Source organism: Bos indicus x Bos taurus, chromosome 16 (genome assembly GCF_003369695.1).
Source record: "Bos indicus x Bos taurus breed Angus x Brahman F1 hybrid chromosome 16, Bos_hybrid_MaternalHap_v2.0, whole genome shotgun sequence".
Taxonomy (NCBI): Eukaryota; Metazoa; Chordata; class Mammalia; order Artiodactyla; family Bovidae; genus Bos; species Bos indicus x Bos taurus.
Genome location: NC_040091.1, coordinates 60,496,744 through 60,520,138, shown reverse-complemented (window position 1 = coordinate 60,520,138; position 23,395 = coordinate 60,496,744). Strand labels below are relative to the sequence as shown.

Sequence of the window (23,395 nt, the reverse complement as noted above, 5' to 3'; positions counted from 1 at the left end):
AAATCACTTGCATTTCTATATACTAACAATTAAAAAACAGAAAGAGCAATTAAGGAATCAATCCCATTCATCATTGCAACAAAAAGAATATCTAGGAATAAACTTACCTAAGGCCACTCGTGCCTGGAGAATCCCATGGAGGGAGGAGCCTGGTAGGCTACAGTCCATGGGGTCGCAAAGAGTCGGACATGACTGAGCGACTTCACTTTCACTTTCAAGGAGACAAAAGAACTATACACAGAAAACTGTATGAAACTGATGAAAGAAATCAAAGATGACATAACCAGATGGGAGAGACATTCCATGTTCCTGGGTAGGAAAGTGAAAATGACTATGCTACCAAACACAACCTATAGATTCAATGCAATCCCTATCAAATTACCAATGGCATTTTTCACAGAACTAGATCAAAAAATTTCACAGCTCATATACAAACACAAATAACCCCAAATAGCCAAAGCAGTCTTGAGTAAGAAGAATAGAGATGGAGGAATCAACCTTCCTGACTTCAGATTATATTACAAAGTTACAGTCATCAAGACAGTATGGTACTGGCACAAAAACAGAAATATAGACCAATGGAACAAGACAGAAAGTCCAGAAATAAACCCATGCACCTATGGGTACCTTATCTTTGACAAAGGAGGTAAGAATATACAATGGGGAAAGACAGCCTCTTCAATAAATGGTGCTGGGAAAACGGGACAGCTACATGTAAAAGAATAAAATTAGAACACTTCCTAACACCATACACAGAAACAAACTCAAAATGGATTAAAGACCTAAATGTAAGACCAGAAACTATAAAATTCTTAGAGGAAAACACAGGCAGATCACTCAGTGACATAAATCAAAAAGATCCTGTATGACCCACCTCCTAGAGTAATGGAAATAAAAACCAAAGTAAACAAGTGGGACCTGATTAAACTTAAAAGCTATTGCACAGCAAAGGAAGCTATAAGCAAGGTGATAAGACAACCCTCAGAATGGAAGAAAATAATAGCAAATGAAACAACTGATAAAGGATTAATTTCCCAAATATACAAGCAGCTCATACAACTCAATGCAAGAAAAACAAACAACCCAATCAAAAAGTAGGGAATAGACCTAAACAGACATTTCTTCAAAGAAGACATAAAGATGGCTAACAAACACATGAAAAGATGCTCAACATCGCTCATTATTAAAGAAATGCAAATCAAAACCACAATGAGATATCACCTCACACTGGTCAGAATGGCCCTCATCAAAAAGTCTACAAACAATAAATGCTGGAGAGGGTGTGGAGAAAAGGAACACTCTTGCACTGTTGGTGGGAATATAAATTGATACAGTCAATATGGAAGACAATATGGAGATTACTTAAAAAACCAGGAATAAACCACCATATGACCCAGCAATCCCACTCGTAGGCATATACCCTGAGGAAATAAAAACTGAAAAAGACACATGTATCCCAGTTTCTTGCAGCACTATTTACAATAACTAGAACATGGAAGCAACCTAGATGTCCATCGACAGATGAATGGATAAAGAAGTTGTGGTACATACACACAATGGAATATTACTCAGCCATAAAAAAGGAACACATTTGAGTCAGTTCTGATGAGGTGGATGAACCTAGAACCTATTATACAGAGTGAAGTGAGTCAGAAAGAGAAAGATAAATATCTATTCTAATACACATATACAGAATCTAAAAAAATGTTACTGTAAGAATTTATATACAGGGCAGCAATGGAGAAACAGATATAGAAAATAGACTTATGGACATGGGGTGAGGGGAGGAGAGGGGAGGAAAGAGTAACATGGAAATTTACATTATCATATGTAAAACTGTCAGACAGACAACAGGAATTTGCTGTATGGCTCAGGAAACTCAAACAAGGACTCTATATCAACCTAGAGGTGTGGGATGGGGAGGGAGATGAGAAGGAGATTCAAAAGGGAGGGGATATATGCATACCTATGGCTGATTCATGTTGAGATCTGACAGAAAACATCAAAATTCTGTAAAGCAATTATTGTTCAATAAAAAAATTAAAATTAAAAGAAAAAAATCTCTCCTAGCAGTCTCACATTGGAAGTATAAAGTGGCACTAGCTTTCTGAAGAGCTATTCAGCAAAATGTATCCAAATTTTAAGCAAGTTATACTCATTGTCCATTATCTTCCTTCTAGGATTTTCTCTTAAAAGAACCAGATCAATGTGTAAAGATGCATTTGTAAGGCTATTCAATGCCTTACAGTGTTTATTATAGAAAATGCAGCAGTGTTTATTACAGAAAAGAAAGAATCTAAATGTCCAGCAATGGGGAACTGGATAACAAATTACAATACATTCAAACAACAGAACACTAGGTAGCCACTGGGCTTCCCGGGTGGCACAGTGGTAAAGAATCGGTCTGCAATGCAGGAGATGCGGGTTCGCTCTCTGTGTTTGGAAGATCCCCTAGAGAAAGAAACGGCAACCCACTACAGTATTCCTGCCTGGGAAATCCCATGGACAGAGGAGCCTGGTGGGCTACAGTCCATGGTGTTGCAAAAAGATTCAGACTTAGTGACTAAACAACAAACAAGGAAGCCCTTAAAAAGGGTTAACCATATTTACTAACAGAGAAAGGTTTCTGTAACCCATTGACAGGAAAAAAAAAAATCACATAAAATGTGATCTCATACATGTAACATTTTCTATTTACATATGCCTACTAACTGTCTAGAAGTATTCTCACTAAAAATGTTAACATTTCACATGCATTGAGATATCTATTCTTAAAAAAACAAAAACTACAAAACAAGCGTTAGTATATGTGTGGAGAAACTGGAACCCTTGTACATTACTGGTGAGAATGTAAAATGTTATAGCTAAAATATAGAAATGACTTTTTATCCAGCAAGTCTACAGTTGGATATATACACAAAAGAACTGAAGTAGGGACTCAAACAGTATTTGTACACCAATGTTCATGTCCATATTACTCACAATAGCTAAAATGATGAAACAACCAAGATACCCATAAACTGATCAAAGAATACACAAAATGTGGTATATCCATATAATGGGATATTATTCAGCCTTAAAAAGGGAGGACATTCTGATACATGCAACAATGTGGATGAAATCTGAAGATGCTATGCTAAATGAAATAAGCCAGACACAAAAAGAATATTGGACGATGCCACTTATATGAAGTACCTAGAGTAGTCAAATTTAGCAACAGAAAGTAGAACAGTGGTTAGCAGCAGCTCAGGGAAGGGAAATTACTGTTTAATGGGTTCCAAGTTTCAGCATGGCAGGATGAAAAAGTTCTGGAGTTGGGTAATGATGATGGTTGTGGAACACAATGAACATGCTTATTAACAGTACTGAATTCAACACTTGAAAATGGTTAAAATGATAAGTTTACATTATGTATATTTTATCACAGTAAAATAAAATCTAAAAAGACATTAACATTGGTTATCTCTAGGTGGAGGGAATACAGATGATTTTTCATTTTTAAATAGCTTTCTATATTTATACATTTGTCCTCCCCAGTCTTTTTTTTTTTTTAAACTCAACAAGCAATTTTTTACTATTAGAAAAAATAATTGTGGAAGCAAAATCATTCCCTAGAGACCATCCTGTGAATCTAAGAGGCCTTTGCCTAATGACTGTTATCTTCTCATCATTAGGCCTACTGAGCAAATTATAGCCAGTAGAACTGAGGGGACTGAAAGGTATTCTCAATTAGTCAAGAATGCCAAAGGGCCAGCTACTGTGGCAAGTACTGAGATGTACATATTATATATGTAGGCTTCAAAATTACCATAGAAAGCATTTATTATCATCTTCCCTTTGTAGATACAGAAATTTGACCATTATATTTAACAACACTCAGAAACATACAGGATACAAAGTTTTTAAAAAGCAGCTGCAAAATATTATTTCATTAAAATGCATGTGGGAGTGTGCCTGGTTTTATGTACATATTGGAAAAATAGGCACCAAAAACATCAATAGTAGTTATCTCTGAGGAGAAGAATCAACAGTGGTTTATAATTGTTGTACAATTGTTTTTCTACAACTTTTAATATTTTACCATTGTTAATGTATTCCTTTCATAGTAAGCAAAAGATTTATAATGCTATATATCAAAAGGTATTATTGTAATGATAAGTAAGTATGAAAGTCAATTATACTATTATCATAACGAAGTTATCTAACTTATGAAATCAAATTGTTAACTTTAGATCAGTCACAAAGCCACTGGTAAAGAGAAAAAGATCATCACACAGATTCCACTTACATTCTATCTTTTCTTTTTTTCCTTTCTTCCCTTTAGAAGAAGAAGAAGGAGACGATGCAGCAGACTGGGCCCCTGATGAGTGCTGGGAAGTAACATCCACAGAGGAGAGATCATAGGCAGACTTTCTGCTAGAATGATCCTCCTGAATGCCTAAACTGTGACCCCCAATACTGTCAAAGAATAAGTAACAGTGGTTAAAGAAACAAAAAGTTTCAACTCACAGCTAAAACTATAGATATTTTAAAATCTATTTAGTCACAAAGAGAATATAACTATAATCAAAGATGCTTTCCACTTGTCTTGTTTTGTCAGTACCAGAAGCCTGCATTATTCCCTATGGCTCAATTTATTACTGAGAAAAGTCTTAGGCAGTTTTTTACTGAAGTGAAACCAATAAAAATGGGTAATTCGGACACATAAAAGAAAAAAATATAATGCTGGATACTGAAAAATGTGAGCTCAATTTCTATTCAAATGTATAATTTATTATTTTCCTTCTAACAATCTTATAGGGAATAATATGTTCTACTCCAACTCAGAAATAAAATATAATAAATCATATTGATTGGTGATACTAAATGTTACCACAATTAAATCCTTACACATCTTGATTAAAAAATAAACCTTTTCTTTGAAGTTCAAAATTTAAAACTACACTTCTGCTATAATCTTAATAATACTTATTTTCATTAATCCAGCTATATATAACTAATTTTTTGATTAAATTTTTTACAGGATAATTACTTTATAATAATGTGATGGTTTTTGCTATATATCAACATGAACAGGCATTAGAGACACACGTGTTCCCTCCCTCTTGAATCCCTCCTTCTACTTTCCTCCCCATCCCACCCCTCTAGGCTGTCACGAGCACCGGCTTTGGGTTCTCTGCATCATACACTGAACTCCCACGGGCTTTTTATTTTACATACGGTAGGTATATGTTTCAATGCTATTCTCTCAAATCATCCCACTCTCCCCTTCTCCCACTTTGTCCAAAAGTCTGTTCTTTATGTCTGTGTGTCCTTTGCTGCCCTGCATGTAGGATCATCATTACTATCTTTCTAGATTTCATATATATGAGGATATAACTAATTTTTAAAAGATCATCCAATAATTTTATGTGCATTACAATTTGTAATGTGTGAAGAAAATTATACTGCATGTGAGTGACTACAGATTATTTTATATGGTAACAAAATTTAGGGAGGAAATTCTCTGGCGAAATATGATTCACGTACTATATGACACTGTACAAGTAACAACCTTAGGACTTCAGTTTCCTCTCTCAAGTATGAATAGTAACAAAAATATTTATCATATCAGGCTACTAGAAGAATGAGTTCATACAGGGAAAGCCCAATCAGTCCTCTTAGTAACTTAACACGTTAAAGTGAAAGTGTCAGTTGTTCAGTTGTGTCCAACTCTTTATGACCCAATGGACTGTAGCCCACCAGGCTCCTCTGACCATGGGATTCTCCAGGCAAGAATACTGGAGTGGGTTGTCATTTCCTTCTCCAGGGGATCTTCCCCATCCAGGGGTCAAACCCTGGTCTCCCGCATTACAGGCAGATTCTTTACTGACTGAGCCACCAGGGAAGTCCCTTGTACATTAACTGCTCAATAAATATTAACATTATAATATCGCTACTATTCAAAGATTTGCAAAGTTTTTGATGCTATTCCAACTATAAAAAAATTTACTGATTACTTAGGATCATGTAGTGCTGGAGAAGACTCTTGAGAGTCCCTTGGACTGCAAGGAGATGAAACCAGTCCATCCTAAAGGAAATCAGTCCTGAATATTCATTGGAAGGACTGAAGTTGAAGCTGAAACTCCAATCCTTTGGCCACATGATGTGAAGAAATGACTCATCTGAAAAGACCCTGATGCTAGGAAAGATTGAAGGTGGGAGGAGAAGGAAATGACAGAGGATGAGGTGGGTTGGATGGCATCGCTGACTCAATGGACATGAATTTGAGTTAACTCTGGGAGTTGATGATGGACAGGGAAGCCTGGCATGCTGCAGTCCATGGGGTCGCAAAGAGTCAGACATTACTGAGTGACTGAACTGAATAGGATCATGGAGCCAAGTGTTTAGCTAGTCATCTTCAACTCCGTTATAGAAAATCATTTCTTAATCATCTCACATTAACACACCATGGGATAATTTTCCCAATACTAACCTCGACCGGGGATTCACAGATTGATTTAACAATCTATATTTTGTTTATTATGTGCCAGACTCATTCCAAGTACTTTGTATTTCACTGAACATTCATAACACTTAAACAGAGAAGAAAACTGAGGCACAGGGAGATAAACAACATGCCCAAAGACAAACTAGTAGAGTCAGTATTTAAACCCACGTGGTCTGGATCCAGAGCCCATGCTCTTAATAACTACTAGGCTATGCAGCTTCTACATGATCTTCAAACAAGCAAAATCTGACTTATATCCAGACCTCAGTTCTCATTTGTACATTTGTCTCACTCTTCAGATTTTATTCCATACTGTTAACACAGTCTTACTTGGGTTCAAGAGCTGACTTTCTTTCTGTCAAAGTCCCACTCCCTGCAGAGGAGACAAAATCATCTTCATAGGAAATGCTGCTTAAAGGGGTTGTGATGGCATTCAAAGGCCGTGATGCTGATGTTCCTCCTTCCAACCTGTCTTCAAATTCTGTCAAAAGTAGTAATTGAAATGTGTTTTAAAATAAAAATTTAAAAAACTACAAGCAAAGCATTCCACAACCTGGGGATTAACAACATGGATTTAGGAATATTTTAGTTTTCTTTTATTAGCTCTTCTTTTCAAGTTATCTTTATATCTGATAATACATTTTTAACTTTTTATTTGGGAAATTTTCAAACATATATGACAGTAGAGAGTCATATAATGAAACTAATGCGTCCATTATCCAGCTTTAACAAATAGCAACACAAACTTCATACTCCCTCCATCTGTAATTCTCCTCAAATATTACTTTGAAACAAATCCCAGATAACATCTCAACTCTAAATATTTCAGTATAACTATAATATCTTAATGAAAATCTAATAGAAAGATTTAAAAACAAATCCAACCTTCTTGTGGAAAAAAAATTGAGGGGGTTGATTTACAAGCACTTTGCTTTAATCAAAAGAACTTTAATATTCAAAGAACTTGAAAATGACTACTTATAGAAATAAGTGTTAAACAAAAGAGATAAACAGGCACATATAGGTCTGCACAAGATCAAATGAAATAGCTAACTATGAATTCTAGTCAAATGTAATGGGAAACCCAATTAAGCATAAGATGAAAAGATGAAATCAATTCATCTGTCAGATAAATCGTTCACTATATAGAATGGAAATGAAAAAAAAAAAAAAACCCAGTATCCATAGCCTATTTCAGGTTCAGCCTCACTCACTCTCCAACCTGGGAATTCTAAGGTGATATTAGCATAAGATGGGTAGAATCCACCTATGGTAGGAAGGACAAAGAAAGGAACTTGAAGGAATTCAGTCTGCCACACAAAAGGAAATGCTGCATTGCAGGATCTCAGGGATCACAAGGGTACCTTAAAAGTTATTATTTTAGGACCCAAATATACAGCTACATTACTGTTCAAAGTCTGTTTTTAGCATTCGTTTAGACAAACAATAACAAATTTGCTTCCATATTAGAAATGTTACTACAGCTGCCCCTCTCAATTCTTGACCATTATAGTCCCAAAGATCTATTTGTTATGAGTCACACACAAATCACCATTTTAAGAAATACATATATTTTCTATCTAAATATATAACTCTGGCCAGAGTAACCCGAGTATACACTTGATAATATACCAATCTTGAACATCATCTAAGAATTTCTCTGAATCAGACCAAAATTTCCATAACCATCAATCAACTACTGTTTTAATCACAACAGCTAAAAAATAAAATTTTAAAGATTAAATTACAATACTCTAGTTGAAGCTTGCAGATAATTGAGATTAATTTAGACAATGATATATCTCTACTACCCTTATAATGAATGATGAAAATCTGTAGTTAAGTATTATCTTGTACAGGATTGCAAAATAATTTATCCTAAGATAACATACTGGAGAAGGAAACGGCACCCCACTCCAGTACTCTTGCCTGGAAAATCCCATGGACGGAGAAGCCTGGTAGGCTGCAGTCCATGGGGTCACTACGAGTTGGATACAACTTCACTTTCACTTTTCACTTTCATGCATTGGAGGAAATGGCAACCCACTCCAGTGTTCTTGCCTGGAGAATCCCAGAGACAGGGGAGCCTGGTGGGCTGCCGTCTATGAGGTCACACAGAGTCGGACACGACTGAAGCGACTTAGCAGCAGTAACAGCAGCAAGATAACATACAAATATTACAAGGGTTACTATTTTTCTCACCTTTTCTATATAACTTATATGATTTTGTAAAAATATTAATGACACTATGTGGACTTCCCTTTGCCAATTCTTCCCATGGTCCTTTGGTTTGTGTACCACCTATAGGCCCAAAGAGTGGTAAGAATTTTTCAGCTTCCTTCTGAAACTCTTTGATGGGTTCATAAGCATTTCTTTCTCCAGCACAAAATTCCTTTTCTTTCAAGATCTCTGTTAACTTCAAAGGGGATTGTTCATCTCGATGTCCTTCTTCTTCAGAGAGACTGCCCTCACTAAGAAGAGGCCCTTCACTGACGGAATCTATGCTGGAACCAAGAGACATCTTGGCTTTGTCTTGAGAACAAACTTGCATATCAGAGCCAGAAGAGTCGGTCTGCCTCTTACACAACTGCGCTAGCAGCCCTTCTGGTTTGGGTCCAGGAGATCTCATTCTGAGGTTTGATATGGCACTATGAGGTCTTATCATCTCAGGAAGCTTTTTAAATTCACTGAGGTTGCCTACACCAGGAAGATCATCATCAAAAGTTGCATGAGATACACAGGTTCCCAGCATCTTTTGAATTCGAGCAGAGAAAACATCTTCTGCATCCTCTTTCACAGGTGGACTTATAGCCTTGGTCCAATGTCCATCTTCTTGTGGTGTTCGCTGCACATCACACTCAGTGTTCCATACTGACCCATAGTTAATGCTAGCCCCAGCTAATTTTCTGGCTTCACTTTCAATCCTGCTGGATAAAGAAGCAGCTGTTGCTTTCAAGGCTTCAATACGATCCAGTTTACTTTTATATTGGCTAGCACTAGATTTTAACAAGGCATCTGGATGAGCAGTTGGTGAGGTCAGATATGGTTGAGGTGTAAAAGTTAACGGCCCCGAAGCCATATTATGATTCTTCCTCGTTGGTAAAATGGATTCTAAATCCTTATGCAAAATTCCTACATGCTCTAGATTCAAGAGATGGGAAAGTAAACTTCCAGCTGTCCCAACAAGAGGCTGTGGTTGAGGATGGTGGAGTCGTGGACTTAGTCTGTCAGGCTGCATCCATGAAGGATCCATCAGGTCCTTTCTGGAAATGAAAGTTACAATATGTTAACACAGGACCTCATAATTAAGCCATCCTTTTCTTTTTTAAAGTTTTGCATTTGCTGATTATAAGAATAATGTGTAGCCACTGCAAAAAAAAAAAAAAGATGAGGACAACAACAACAAAGGATGAAAAGGATAAAGATCACTCATAGCTAACCAATGAGAGAAAGGCTATCACTAGTTCACTTAGAATTATATCTTTCCAAACCCTTTTCTACATGTATGTTGTGTTTGGTGGTGTTACTTTCACAAAAATGAGATTTTATCATACATATTGTTTTATAAACAGCTTTCTTCACTATGACATTTTTTTTAAACTAAGTCATATTTTTAAAACTTAAAGAGAAGGCCTTATAACCCTTAAAACTCTATGGACAAAATTTTTCACAACATTGGCTCTACCTTTCCCTTTAAAAATAATGTTTCATAAAAGAGAAATGCTTAAGATTATAGGCATAATATTACTCTAATCAATGTATATTTAGTAAGCATCAAACAGTTAGGTTTTAACATTGTGCATTCTAAAGAAATGAGATGAATACAAACTAGTTCTCAGAAATAACTGATAGTCCATCCACAGAGGCTAGAAACAGAACAAAGATGTCCTAGATGACATTATATAATTCACTTATGTTTCCAGACTATGGATACCTCCCTGTATATTAAGGAATACCATACACAAAGATTAAAGGCTAGTGTTAACCATTAAGAAGATCTTTAGGGGAGAAAAAAAAATGAGGTTTCGTCCTTGGCCTTGTCCATTATTTTTGGATGATGACATGAAGGTGTGCTTATCAAATCTGTAGATGACAGAAAGCTAGGAGGCATGGTTAACCCAACATATAATCAAATTATGACTCAAAGGTATTTAGACAGGCTGCAACCTCAGACCAATCAAATATAAATAAATATGAAGTCCTACCAATTAAGTTAAAAAAAAAAAACCATCTGGAAGAGAGTAACCAGGGAAAGGAAATGAAAAGCATGTCATGCACAGTTTGGTTGAAGGTTATGTTGTAGCAGTCTTTCATATTAAAGGACTGCTATGAAAGCGGAGTAAAGGAAGACTAGTGAATGGATTCTATGCCACAGAATATAGACTATTACGTATGCAAGTGTGAAGTTATTAGTGCCCAAACTAAACTAGTAATGGCAGTAATGGAAATACAAAGCAAGTTACAAATAAAAAGGTACTGCTGAGTAAAAATCTGTGATCTTTATATTCAAGTGTTTAGAATGCTAATTTTAACGGTAGAAGAACAGCCATACACAAAAAAGGAAATAAACTTGATCAATTAAGACCTAATCCTTCAGTTTCAAAAGAATTAACAGGGGTGACAGACTAATAAACAGCTAAACACGATGCCATTAAGTACTAATACGAAAATATATAAAGTTCAATGAAATTCCCTGGTGGCTCAGACAGTAGAGTCTGCCTGCAATGCGGAGACCAGGGTTCAATCCCTGGGTCAGGAAGATCCTCTGGAGAAGGACATGGTAATCCACTCCAGTATTCTTGCCTGGAAAATCCCATGGATGGAGAAGCCTGGCAGGCTACAGCCCACAGGGTCACAGAGTTGGACATGACTGAGCAACTTCACTTATAATAAAAGTTCAATAGGGTATGCTTTTCTGGTGGCTCAGCTGGTAAAGAATCTGCCTGCCATGTTGGAGATGTGGGTTCCATCCCTGGGTTGGGAAGATCCCCTGGAGAAGGGAACAGCTACCCACTCCAGTATTCTGGCCTGGAGAATTCCATGGACTGTATAGTCCATGGGGTCACAAGAGTCAGATATAACTGAGCAACCTTCACTTTCAATGCAGAATGGTGGAACAAGAAGGGAAAGGAAAAGAAATGCTGTGCTTTTAAGCACAAAGAAACCAAGAGACTCAATGCACCTGAGTCTGAGCAAACTCCAGGAGATAGTGAAAGACAGGGAAGCCTGGCATGCTCTAGTCCACAGGGTCACAAAGAGTTGGACACAACGTAGCAACTGAACAACAACAACTGAGAGAACTCAAAGAATTTACAAGGGTTAAATGCAAAGTACTTAGATCAGTGTCCGAAATGTAACAAACAATAAATGTTAGCTATTTTTATCAAACTTATTACTCTCTTGGTGGAGGGTGGTCATGGGGGTCAGCAAGGGGTGAGAGGGTCTTATGTACATTAACCCCAAACCAGTGACTTGATTTTTATTTGTGCATTCCCAAAAGAGAATTTTAAAATCTTTCTCTTCCAAAAATGATTATTTCAAAGCATAATTTAAAATCATGCAGTCTGAAGATCACCTTAACTTTCATGGACAAATAGGTTTGTTTGTTTACTGCAAACAATACAGCCCAAGGGGGAAAAAAAAAACCTTTTTCTTAATTTAAGGTAAAATAGCCCTCAGTCACCAATCTGAATTCAAATCAAATCCCCTCTTAGTCCTTGTTCATTTGTTCATATGTGTATCCAAATACAGCTTTTGAGAGGTAAGATATGTTGATGCAGGAGTTATATGAAGAAATTTTGAGTAATAATAAATAAAGAAACACCTTTTCAAAAATATTTAACACAAATACTTAAAAATATTAATTCCACTGTGATTCACTTATCCAACAAACTTTTTTCATGGGTTGAGGTCAGAGAAAGCAAGAGTACTTCCAACTGAAGGTGATCCCCAAGAGGAACTGCTATTTACACCAAATATTAAAGAACAGGGAAGAAACTAAACAGCAAAATAGGGCATGCACCAAGTACAGATGTATAACCATGCTTAAGTGTCCATTAGAAGATATTAACCAATTTCTAGATAAACCTCTTGTTCTCACAGAAGGTCAATGAACAAAATTCACTGGGCATAGACCACTATAGTAAAAATCACAGAAAGAAAGAACCTTAAGCATCTGTCATTCTCCCCTTTATACCTGGCAAGAGGCTGTGGAGGTTCTGACAGAGACATGTCACTACTGGAAGATGCGCTTGGGGGACGTTCTTGCACTTTGTTCTCTTTGTCAGATTCTCCAGATGGCTGATACCCTGGTCTGGTCTGTAAAAAAAAGGGTATTTTTATCTGACTCCCATAATAAAGACACATTTATACATAAGACAAATATTAAGTCACTTCAGCTTTACAAAGATCATGAAATGCCGGAGCTGTTTTCCTCTCAAATAAAACCAATTTAAATTAGTTTGTCTTAAAACCAACCATTACGGTTAACAGCAAAAATTACACCTGAAATCCAACAAGGGCACCTACAATTAATTCACTGTGTACTTTGGAGGAAATAATACTCTTTCTAATTCTCTTTTTCACCTAATCAGTGGAAATGCTAGCAGTACTTCCCCTTCTCAGAGTTGTGTTTACTGAAACTTAAACCTGTAAAGCTTTTAAAATGGTAAGTGGCACACAGCATAGACTCAGATGTTATTTTTATTATCCTTAAAAACAAAATCAATACTCATAAAATTAGCATACTATAATAGAATATTCTCTCATTTCAGCACAGATAACAAAACTAGGTTTTTCATTATTAACACAGTCTAACTTTGCTCAGTAATACAACAAAAACTAGGCAAGAATATAACTAACCAGAAATGAGACAGATCAACAATCACTCTAGGAAACTAACTGAGCACTTGTTTTCAATTGTATTTATAAAATTACTCTGCATATAGAATAAACTTCATGAAAGGCCATCATTATTATCAATACTGTCTGAACATATGTCTGAATATTAGGAATGGTGAGTAATTTTTAAATATTACAGCAAGCAAGTTTTTCCTAACCATGAATTACCTCCCTTTCTAATTTTGTCAGTACCATTACCTGTGTTTCCTGCATAATATGTTGATGAGTTGGCTCTTCAAGCAATGACTTTTCTAGAAGCAATTTGGAGTAAGTTTCTTGCAGTCGCCTAGTTGCTGATGGCTCAGAAGGAGGCACATTTTTCACTTTAGTAAAGGCTTCTTTCTGTTTCCGGTAGAGCTCCTGTAATCGTTTGTTCTTCTGCTCAGTGGCCTCCTTTTGGGCCTTCTTCTCCTCATTCTGTTTCCTCTTCCTTTCTTCCTGCTGTCTAACAATGTACTGTCGTACCTCATCTGTATCATAGTGACGCTTTTTAGAAATAACAGGGGGATCTTCATTAGCTGTTATTTTGTCAGGTTTTCTTTTTATTGGGCTATGACTTCTAGGAGCTTGTATGGATGCTGATGACTTCTGATTCTGTAACTCTCCTGTCTCTTGTCTTGCAGTCTGAGCTGCTGAATCCAACTGGAGGTCATCAAGAATTCCACGAATTTCAACAGGTAAAAAGTCCTTATTTAAGGCAGCATTTTCCTCCTGTTTATTATCTGGAAGAGATGGAACTAATTTCTTTACATTATTTTCTGACCGAGCTCTACTTCTTGAACGTTCTGAGTTTTGTGGACGATGTCTATGTGAAACATCCAATCTAGGATCCGACTCTGCTCTTCCAATATGGCCCCCTGCAAAGTATGAAAATTCTATATTCATTTCTAAGATTTACTGCATTAAGGAGAAAATTAGGAAATTTCACTTTAACTCAAATATCTTAAAAAGTCTTATAAAGAACATAAGAAAAGAAAAACAGAGAACAATTCTGATACTCCATAGAAACTGTACTTCCACAGCATTTTTTTAGTGCATCTTTTAATATTTCTGAAATAAGGACAATCTTGCTATTTATGTGAATATCTAACTATTAATAATTATCGATATCAACTATTAATAGAGAGATACAGTTCTCTCCCATATGCATATTTAATGTTACTATTTATCTCTCTCCCCAAACCCTCAATCAGTTGTTAAAAAACTGATGTCAGGCTGCCACAACTCTCCAATGAATAACAGGAAAAAATTCAATATATAGAAAAACAATCATTTTATCAACTAAATGTTTGCTGATGTGGCTTAGTCTTAGACTGACAATGGTATGAGTTTATTTATAAGTCAGATAAAAAGAGCAAATACAAAATATGTGTTCTTCTCTCTATCAAATAGCATTTCTTACGGAATCCATTTCAGAAGCTCAAATTGAGGCAATTTTTTTTCAACTGAAAAGGAAAACTGGCTTGTAGGTATTTATATTTCATTTTCTAAAATTAGTGTTCATGAAAAAGTAACTAGTTATTTCAAATGGCACTCATGACATTTTAAAAGGAGAATGGACTTGAGTGTCAAACTAAAGAGTGCTGGATCTAGATCAAATTTTGTCACCCACTGACTGTATATCCTTGAGAAAACTCACTTCTCTCTCAGGGCCTGTTTCCTAATCTGTCAAACAAACAAACAAATCCAACCTTGTGCTTGTATCTACTTCTGCTTGTATCTATGGAGATAAGACAGATTGGACTTAATCCTCTAAAGGTCCCTAATGGTCTAATAGGATTTGATTATATGATGCCTTGCTATTTATTCATAATGACAGATAAATATAATTACTATAACACAAACAAAATTCTTAATAAGGATCAACATAACATCTATATATGGAAATTACCCATAGCCAAGCCCAACAGAACATTTCTTCTTTTTTAAGCTACATTCACAATTAAAAAGCAAAATTTTAAAGAGTATTCTTAAAGGAATATTTTCATCTCTCAAAGTACTTACACAATCAACTTTTAATCACTTTGCTCAACAATTTAAATGATTAAGTAGTTTAACTAACGTAACTGCTCACCAGATTTAGTAGTTCTTTCTCTTCCACTTCTGTCACTTGATGCTGCTCTTCGCTCTTTTTGCTCTATTCTAGGTGCAGGACCAAGAATTTTCTTTACTAATTTTTGTCCATCTCGCCAAGACGATGTACTAATCAGATGACTGCTACCTAAAAAAGAAAAGATATATATATATATATAAAACTTAAATTTTAGCTGTAAGAAGTACTTCTTACTTAACCATACAAGTACTTGTAATTAATCTTTTGCTTATCTTATGCCAAAGTCAAAATATTTACAATCTAATTTTATTTTTAAACTCAAGTCCCCCCAAATCAATTAATGGAGTCTGTTTAAATTTTTATTTACCCACACACCTCAAATACTAAGTGTAAAATGCTTTGAAAGTTAAGTACCAAATATTAATGAATTATGAAACTTTAACCAGGGCACCAAATTCAACAATTTTGGCACAGAATAAAAATATGTCTTAACTATAAGTGTTTGGTTTTACCAAAATTAGCACAGTACCTGACACAGTAAAATGTATGTCTGCTGAATGAGCAAATGACTTAAGCAAAGCATAGAAAAAAACCTTAAGGAAACATGTAACAAAGAGTTAACAGTGACTACTACCTTTGAAGGGGATGGTTATTACAGAGAATTTAACATTGGATTTTACAGACATATAACACATTACTACACATTACTTTTTAATGCATAAAACAATGACACTCAAAAAGCAAATATCATCAATGCTTTAAACTGCCATTATAGAAGTTCATAAAAATAAAAGTATATTCCAATAAATACAGCTGTTTACCAAGAGAAAAAATTTTCATTTATTAGCTTGAGACAGTAAAAAAAAATAAAATTAGACCATTATTTCAAAACAGTGACTTAAAAAACAAAAAATACCATGAAAGACCATTTATAAAATAGAAACCATTTTAAAAAATCTGCAATAAATATGCAAAAGTATTTAAATACAAAGCAATATAAAAATGTAATAGAAATGAAAATAATGAAGTAATACTTTAAACCTAATTAAATTAGAAAAAATACTTTTACATTCTAGCCAAAGCTGGTAAAATTACAGTAAAAATCATTTTTACTATGCTTGTTGAAATATCAATGGATACAGTTTCCTTTTAAAAAATAGTATTACATGTCAAAGGGGTCATATTTCCCTTGATCAAATAATCGAAGTAATAGAAATGTATCCAACAGAAAGAAAAAAAATAAATGACAATGTTCACTGTATTATTTTTATAATATCAGAAGTAACCTAAATATTGAATAGTAGATAAACTATGTTTCTATTAGGAGTACTGTGTGGCCATTTCCAATTACAATTTCTATAAGAAATAGCAGAAATATTCGTGTCCTAAGATGCTAAGAGAAAAAGATAAAATCTTATAATACAATGACTACAGTAATCTACTACTGATTTTAAAATTAAGAAAATACACAAAACTACTAGTCCTTTGTTTAAGTAAGAGCAGTGGTTTTTATCTGTTTTTTTCTATTTTCCAAGCTTTCTGTGATACTACTTTGCATCTATAATTTTTAAAAATATTTAGAGTACCATTTAAAAGTTTAAATGAAAGTAGTTTTAATGAAAACATCTATCATTAAAAAACATGAATTATAAATGTGTACTATTTACTTTATAAAAGCTTTTGCACCTTGCTATTAACCTTAAAAAGTTTATCTAAAATATTTAAATGGTTTTAAGTCTACTGTTCAATCTATTTATAAGATACTTCATGTGCTTAAGCAAAATGGGAGAACAGGTTTCTCTTCAATTTCAGCTTAATTTTCTGAATCAAGAGCAAGCAATCATGAATATGCTGGGTGGTTATTAATGTTGGCTTCCAAATATGCTGGGTGGTTATTTCTAAATTCTGGCTTTCTGGAATAGTCCCATGCAGTCATTGGTAGAAAAAGAACTTTTACTATAGATAAACTCTTAAAATAGCTTTAACTCAATTAAATGACTCTCTGTAGCAGTCACTGCCACAGTATACACATGGCAGAATTAGCCCACCACAAAACTGGATAAATACAATCCAAGATCAGTATTTACAAGTTACAGTGGTCCCAGTGTTTCCTTTCAAACTATGCCCCTCACAACAATATCACATGAAAAACACTCTTACATTTTTTTAATGTAAGAATTAGTTTAGTTTACACCCAGGTAATTCCTGTTCCTATAAAATTTTATTTTTTTATTGGAATATAGCCAGGGTCTTTCTTGTATGGCATCTACAATTAACAATGGACGTCACAAAGTAAGTTATTTGGCACTCTTTTGATTAGTCTATGATCAGAAAAACAAGATCATGGCATCCAGTCCCATTACTTCCTGGCAAATAGATAGGGAAAAATGGAACTAGTGGCAGACTTTATTTTTTTGGGCTCCAAAATCACTGCAGATGGTGACTGCAGCCATGAAATAAAAGACGCTTACTCCTTGGAAGGAAAGTTATGACCAACCTAGACAGCACATTAAAAAGCAGAGACATTACTTTACCAAAAAAGGTCCATCTAGTCAAGGCTATGGTTTTTCCAGTAGTCATGTATGGATGTGAGAGTTGGACCATAAAGAAAGCTGAGCGCCGAAAAATTCATGTTTCTGAACTGTGGTGTTGGAGAAGACTCTTTAGAGTCCTTTGGACTGCAAGGAGATCCAACCAGTCCATCCTAAAGGAAACCAGCCCTGAATATTCATTGGAAGGATTGATGTTGAAGCTGAAACTCCAATCCTTTGGCCACCTGATGTGAAAAGGTGACTCATTTGAAAAGATCCTGATGCTGGGAAAGATTGACGGTGAGAGGAGAAGGGGTCAACAGAGGATGAGATGGTTGGATGGCATCACCCAATCAATGAACATGAGTTTGAGTTAACTCCAGGAGTTGGTGATGGACAGGGAGGCCTGGCATGCTTCAGTCCATGGGGTCACAAAGAGTTGGACATGACTGAGCAACTGAACTGAACTGATTAGTCTATGATCAGAAAAACAAACACTTCGTCAGAAACCAGTGCCCCATCACTCTATTTTCATGTTTTTATAGGACTTTGTATGTTCCCTATTCAATTATTTGGGGGCTTCCCTGTGGTCTCAGACAGTGAAGAATCTGCCTCTAATGTGGGAGACTTGGGTTCAATCCCTGGGTCAGGAAGAACCCCCTGGAGAAGGGAATGGCAACCCACTCCAGTAATTCTTGCCTGAAGAATCCCATGGACAGAGGAGTCTGGTGGGCTACAGTCCATGGGCTGGCAAAGAGTCAGACACGACGGAGTGACTAACACTTTAACTTTCACTTTATTCAATATTCATTACACTTTATTATAATACATATCTACTTTTTTCCTGACAAGATTCTAAGTTCCAGGAGGGAAGGAGCTATGTGCATCTTGCTTACCACTATATTGCCTAAGCTTAGAATATCCCAGTGCCTTAAATAAAGCAAATATATTTGCATAATGAATGTGTGAATTGTCTCCAAACTGAAAGTGACAAGTTTCCAACTTTCTCCACTCCCTTGACCCAAATTACTCAATGACTTAAATATGACACACTAAACAGCCATTTTCAATATAGCTAGAAATAATAATTAGTAGTAGAGAAATTACACCTAACAAGTGAGTGTTTACAATGTGTCAGGTACTATACTGTATTAACTATTTTAGTTCTCACAACAACCTATGAGAAAAGTAACTAGTGGTTTCCCATTTACAAACAGGGAAACCAAAGGACACCAAAATTAACTCAATTACCAAAGGAATAAAGTTAGACATGACAGAACCAGCGTATCAATTCAGGCAATATAGATTAAGCCTAAAATGGTAATCACTATAAAGCCAGGGAATTCTCTTTCCCTTCATCTTGATTTATTCTGCGTCCAGTCCATTACTACCACAAACTGCCGGATTTTCTTGTGTAATATTTATTCACTCATTAGAATAAGTAAAGAGACTTAGCTACAGGCATAAGCCATCCCTCTGTGTATAAAAGTTCACTATATAAAAATCATTACCTTTAATCTGGTTAATTTCTATTAAAAAATAATGACAGAAAAAAATGGGGGGGGCACTGTTCAGTATCATGGTGAACATATTTCATGAGTATATACATATATGAAGACTTTTCAGACTACATATTCTAAATGTGTCAATTAACCTCAAGAAAACACACATAAAATGATATATAAAATATACTGAATTTTTGTATGTGTCAAATAATAAGAACATTTATTTCTGAATAGATGCCATTTCACTAATATGTAATTTTAAGATGGGCCTAATATTGAGAAAACCAACCTGTTTTACATTCTGAACTTGATAACTGTGCTACCTTTTGGACTTTTCGTACTGGCTTGACCACTTTCTTCTCTCTACTTTTTTCAGCTGGTTTTTCTTTCATAGAGCTATCATCTGAAAAACAGAAACATTTATAGCAAATATTATAATAAATGGTATTGACCCACTCATCCTCCCCCCAGTATGAGAAAGCTATATAGAATACATGGTTCAGGAAGGGAGAGAGAAACCTTCACTATTTCTTTGACTCAAAAGCTGCAATGTCAAGTCCTCTTACAGAAAGGTCTAGAGATCACAATTACTCTACTGTTAAGTCTCAATTCTTTGTGGGTTTATTTTTTTTTTTTTCAGGAAACCCTTGAGACACTCACCTGGTTTTCACAAACTGAAAGAAGCTACAATAATGCTTTCCAAGCTAGATTATAGCATTTACAGAATCTCAGAAGCAAGCACTTTCATAGATTCCTATTTCATTTAAAAATTCCCACTTAACTGAAATATCATGAACTTCTAGAATAAAACTGTATAAAATACTCAATATTCCTAAATTAGGCCCTTTTATGGATGTGAGAGTTGGACTGTGAAGAAGGCTGAGCACCAAAGAATTGATGCTTTTGAACTGTGGTGTTGGAGAAGACTCTTGAGAGTCCCTTGGACTGCAAGGAGATCCAACCAGTCCATTCTGAAGGAGATCAGCCCTGGGATTTCTTTGGAAGGAATGATGCTAAAGCTGAAACTCCAGTACTTTGGCCACCTCATGCGAAGAGTTGACTCACTGGAAAAGACTCTGATGCTGGGAGAGATTGGGGGCAGGAGGAGAAGGGGATGACAGAGGATGAGATGGCTGGATGGCATCAATGACTCGATGGACGTGAGTTTGGGTGAACTCTGGGAGTTGGTGATGGACAGGGAGGCCTGGCGTGCTGCGATTCATCGGGTCGCAAAGAGTCGGACGTGACTGATCTGATCTGATCTGATCTGATGATTAGGCTAGTGAAATATGTCAAAGTATTTCACATATAAACTATGCTCACTAATTTTTAAATTCCAATCTGCAGAAATAAACTGACTATACACATAAACTTGAAAATTAATCTCAACCACAGATCTGGATAAATGTACTTTAAACATATATAGAGCTCTGCATTCTGAGCAAAGAAGTTAAGTGTGATTCAGAGGCCCTGAGGCACGAGCATACTTAGTGTCTAAGAAATAGCAAGGAAATCAATGTGAATGAAGTGAAGAAAGAGAAAAGCAATAAGAGTTAGGGTCAAAAGACATGACTGAGGGCCAGATTACATAGGGCTTTACAGGTCATTGTGAGAACTTCAGGTTTTACTCAAGAATAGGATGAGAAATTGAGCAAAGGAGTGACATGACCTAAATGTTATTTTAATAAGCTTACTCTGATAGCTATGATGAGAACAGATTCATTAGAAGAAGAGCAGAAGCAGGGTAACCAGTTAGAAGGCTACTGCAGTAATCCAGCCAGGAGACTGACAGTGGATGGCTTGAACCTAGGTGGTAGGTGAAGGTGATTATATTTTAGAGGTATTTCAGACAATTTAGATATAAGGTATGAGAGAAACAGAGGGGTCAAGGATGACCAAGGATTTGGGACCTGAATAATCAGAAGGACAAGATTTACTCTCCAGTAAGATGGAGAGACTACCAGAGGAATAAGTTTAAGGGGTGTACCATGACCTCATTTAGTTAGCTAGCTCCATTTTTGGATATATTAAGCTTAAGAAATTTATTATACATCCAGGGGGAGGTGCAGAGTTAGCAGCTGGATATGAATCTGAATTCAGAGAAGTCTGGTCAGAGACATAAATGTGGGAATCATCAGCAGAGAATATTTAAAGTACTGAAACTCTATGAGCTTGCCTAGTTTGTGTATGGATAAACAAAAAATTTAAAAAACAATAAAGGAAAAAGACGGAGAAGGCGATGGCACCCCACTCCAGTACTCTTGCCTGGAAAATCCCATGGACAGGAGGAGCCTGGTAGGCTGCAGTTCATGGGGTCGCTCAGAGTCGGACAGGACTGAGCGACTTCACTTTCACTTTTCACCTTCATGCATTGGAGAAGGAAATGGCAACCCACTCCAGTGTTCTTGCCTGGAGAATCCCAGGGACCGGGGAGCCTGGTGGGCTGCCGTCTATGGGGTCGCACAGAGTCGGACACGACTGAAGCGACTTAGCAGCAGCAGCAGCAGCAAAGGAAAAAGAAAGGGATGGAAGAGAAAAGAAAAACGAAAAAAGAAAAACAATGAGAAACACAGATCCAAGCACAGGGACCAGGACATGCCAATATTCAGAGATCAGATAGTTGATTAGGGAAAAAAAAGAACAAAAAAGAGCAGATAAACTTGGGAGGAAAACTAAACACTTATGGTATCATAGATAAGATTCCAAGTGAAGAATTTCAAAGATGAAGTGATTAGTGATATCCAACATTTCTGAGAGAGACTTTATTTTGGGGGCTCTAAAATCACTGCAGATGGTGACAGCAGCCATGAAATTTAAAGACACTGGCTCCTTGGAAGGAAAGCTATGACCAACCTAGACTGCATATTAAAAAGCAGAGACATTACTTTACCTACAAAGGTCCGTCTAGTCAAAGCTATGGTTTTTCCAGTAGTCATCTATGGATGTGAGAGTTGGACCATAAAGAAAGCTGAGTGCCGAAAAATTGATGTTTCTGAACTGTGGTGTTGGAGAAGACTCTTGACAGTCCCTTGGACTACAAGGAGATCCAACCAGTCCATCCTAAAAGAAATCATCCTGAATATTCATTGGAAGGACTGATGCTGATGCTGAAACTCCAATACTTTGGCCACCTGATCCAAAGAACTGATTCATTTGAAAAGACCCTGATGCTGGGAAAGATTGAAGGCAGGAGAAGGGGACGACACAGGATGAGATGGTTGGATGGCATCACCAACTTGATGGACGTGAGTTTGAGCAAGCTCTGAGAAAGCCTGGCATGCTGCAGTCCATGGGGTCGCAGAGTTGGACATGACTGAGCGACTGAACTGAACTGAATGTTTCTAAGAGATCAAGCAGGATAACAAATGAGAATTACACACTGGATTTAGCGATGTGGAAGTCACTGATGACCTTGGTAACAGCAGTCCACAGAGAAGTAGGAGCAAAAACCTAACAGAAAGGATTCAAGAGTAAAATGGAGGAGAAAAATTGGAGACTATGAAGATAAAGCAACTTTCTGAAGCTTCACTGTAAATAAAAGGAGAGAAATAAAGCAGAGTAGGGCCAAAAGAGGGGTTCTTTTATGATGGCCCAGATAACAGCATGTTATCAAACACTATGTTGATGGGCATGACCTCATAGAGAGGGAAAACTTGATAATGGAAAAGAGAAAACAGGGCTGTAGTAATGTCCTTAAATACACTAGAGCAACTGGAATTTAATACAGAAGTAGATGGGTTTTGTTTAAGACAGAAGCAGTGGGAGAGTTGACCCACCGAAACAAAAGAGAAGGCAGACTATAATAGGCAGACCTCTTTAAGAGTTCTTTGGCATACATCATTCCACTAGTCTACTGATACTGTTCTATGAAGCATATTACCATTCCCATTTTACAAATGAGAAAACCAAGGAAGAG

At 36.2% G+C, this 23,395-nt stretch overlaps 1 protein-coding gene across 4 annotated transcripts in view; it reads right to left on the bottom strand.

Moving 5' to 3' along the window:
* The window catches only part of CEP350 (centrosomal protein 350), a 162,749-nt gene that overhangs the window by 94,791 nt on the left and 44,563 nt on the right, over window positions 1–23,395 (bottom strand). For all 4 annotated transcript variants that reach the window (XM_027565478.1, XM_027565477.1, XM_027565480.1 and 1 more), the window contains 7 exons: window positions 19,769–19,882; window positions 15,465–15,611; window positions 13,589–14,247; window positions 12,687–12,808; window positions 8,693–9,753; window positions 6,821–6,971; window positions 4,289–4,458 (listed from right to left, as the gene is read on the bottom strand). In XM_027565478.1, the coding sequence (XP_027421279.1) occupies window positions 4,289–4,458; window positions 6,821–6,971; window positions 8,693–9,753; window positions 12,687–12,808; window positions 13,589–14,247; window positions 15,465–15,611; window positions 19,769–19,882 (2,424 nt within the window). The remainder of the gene's footprint in view (window positions 1–4,288; window positions 4,459–6,820; window positions 6,972–8,692; window positions 9,754–12,686; window positions 12,809–13,588; window positions 14,248–15,464; window positions 15,612–19,768; window positions 19,883–23,395) is intronic.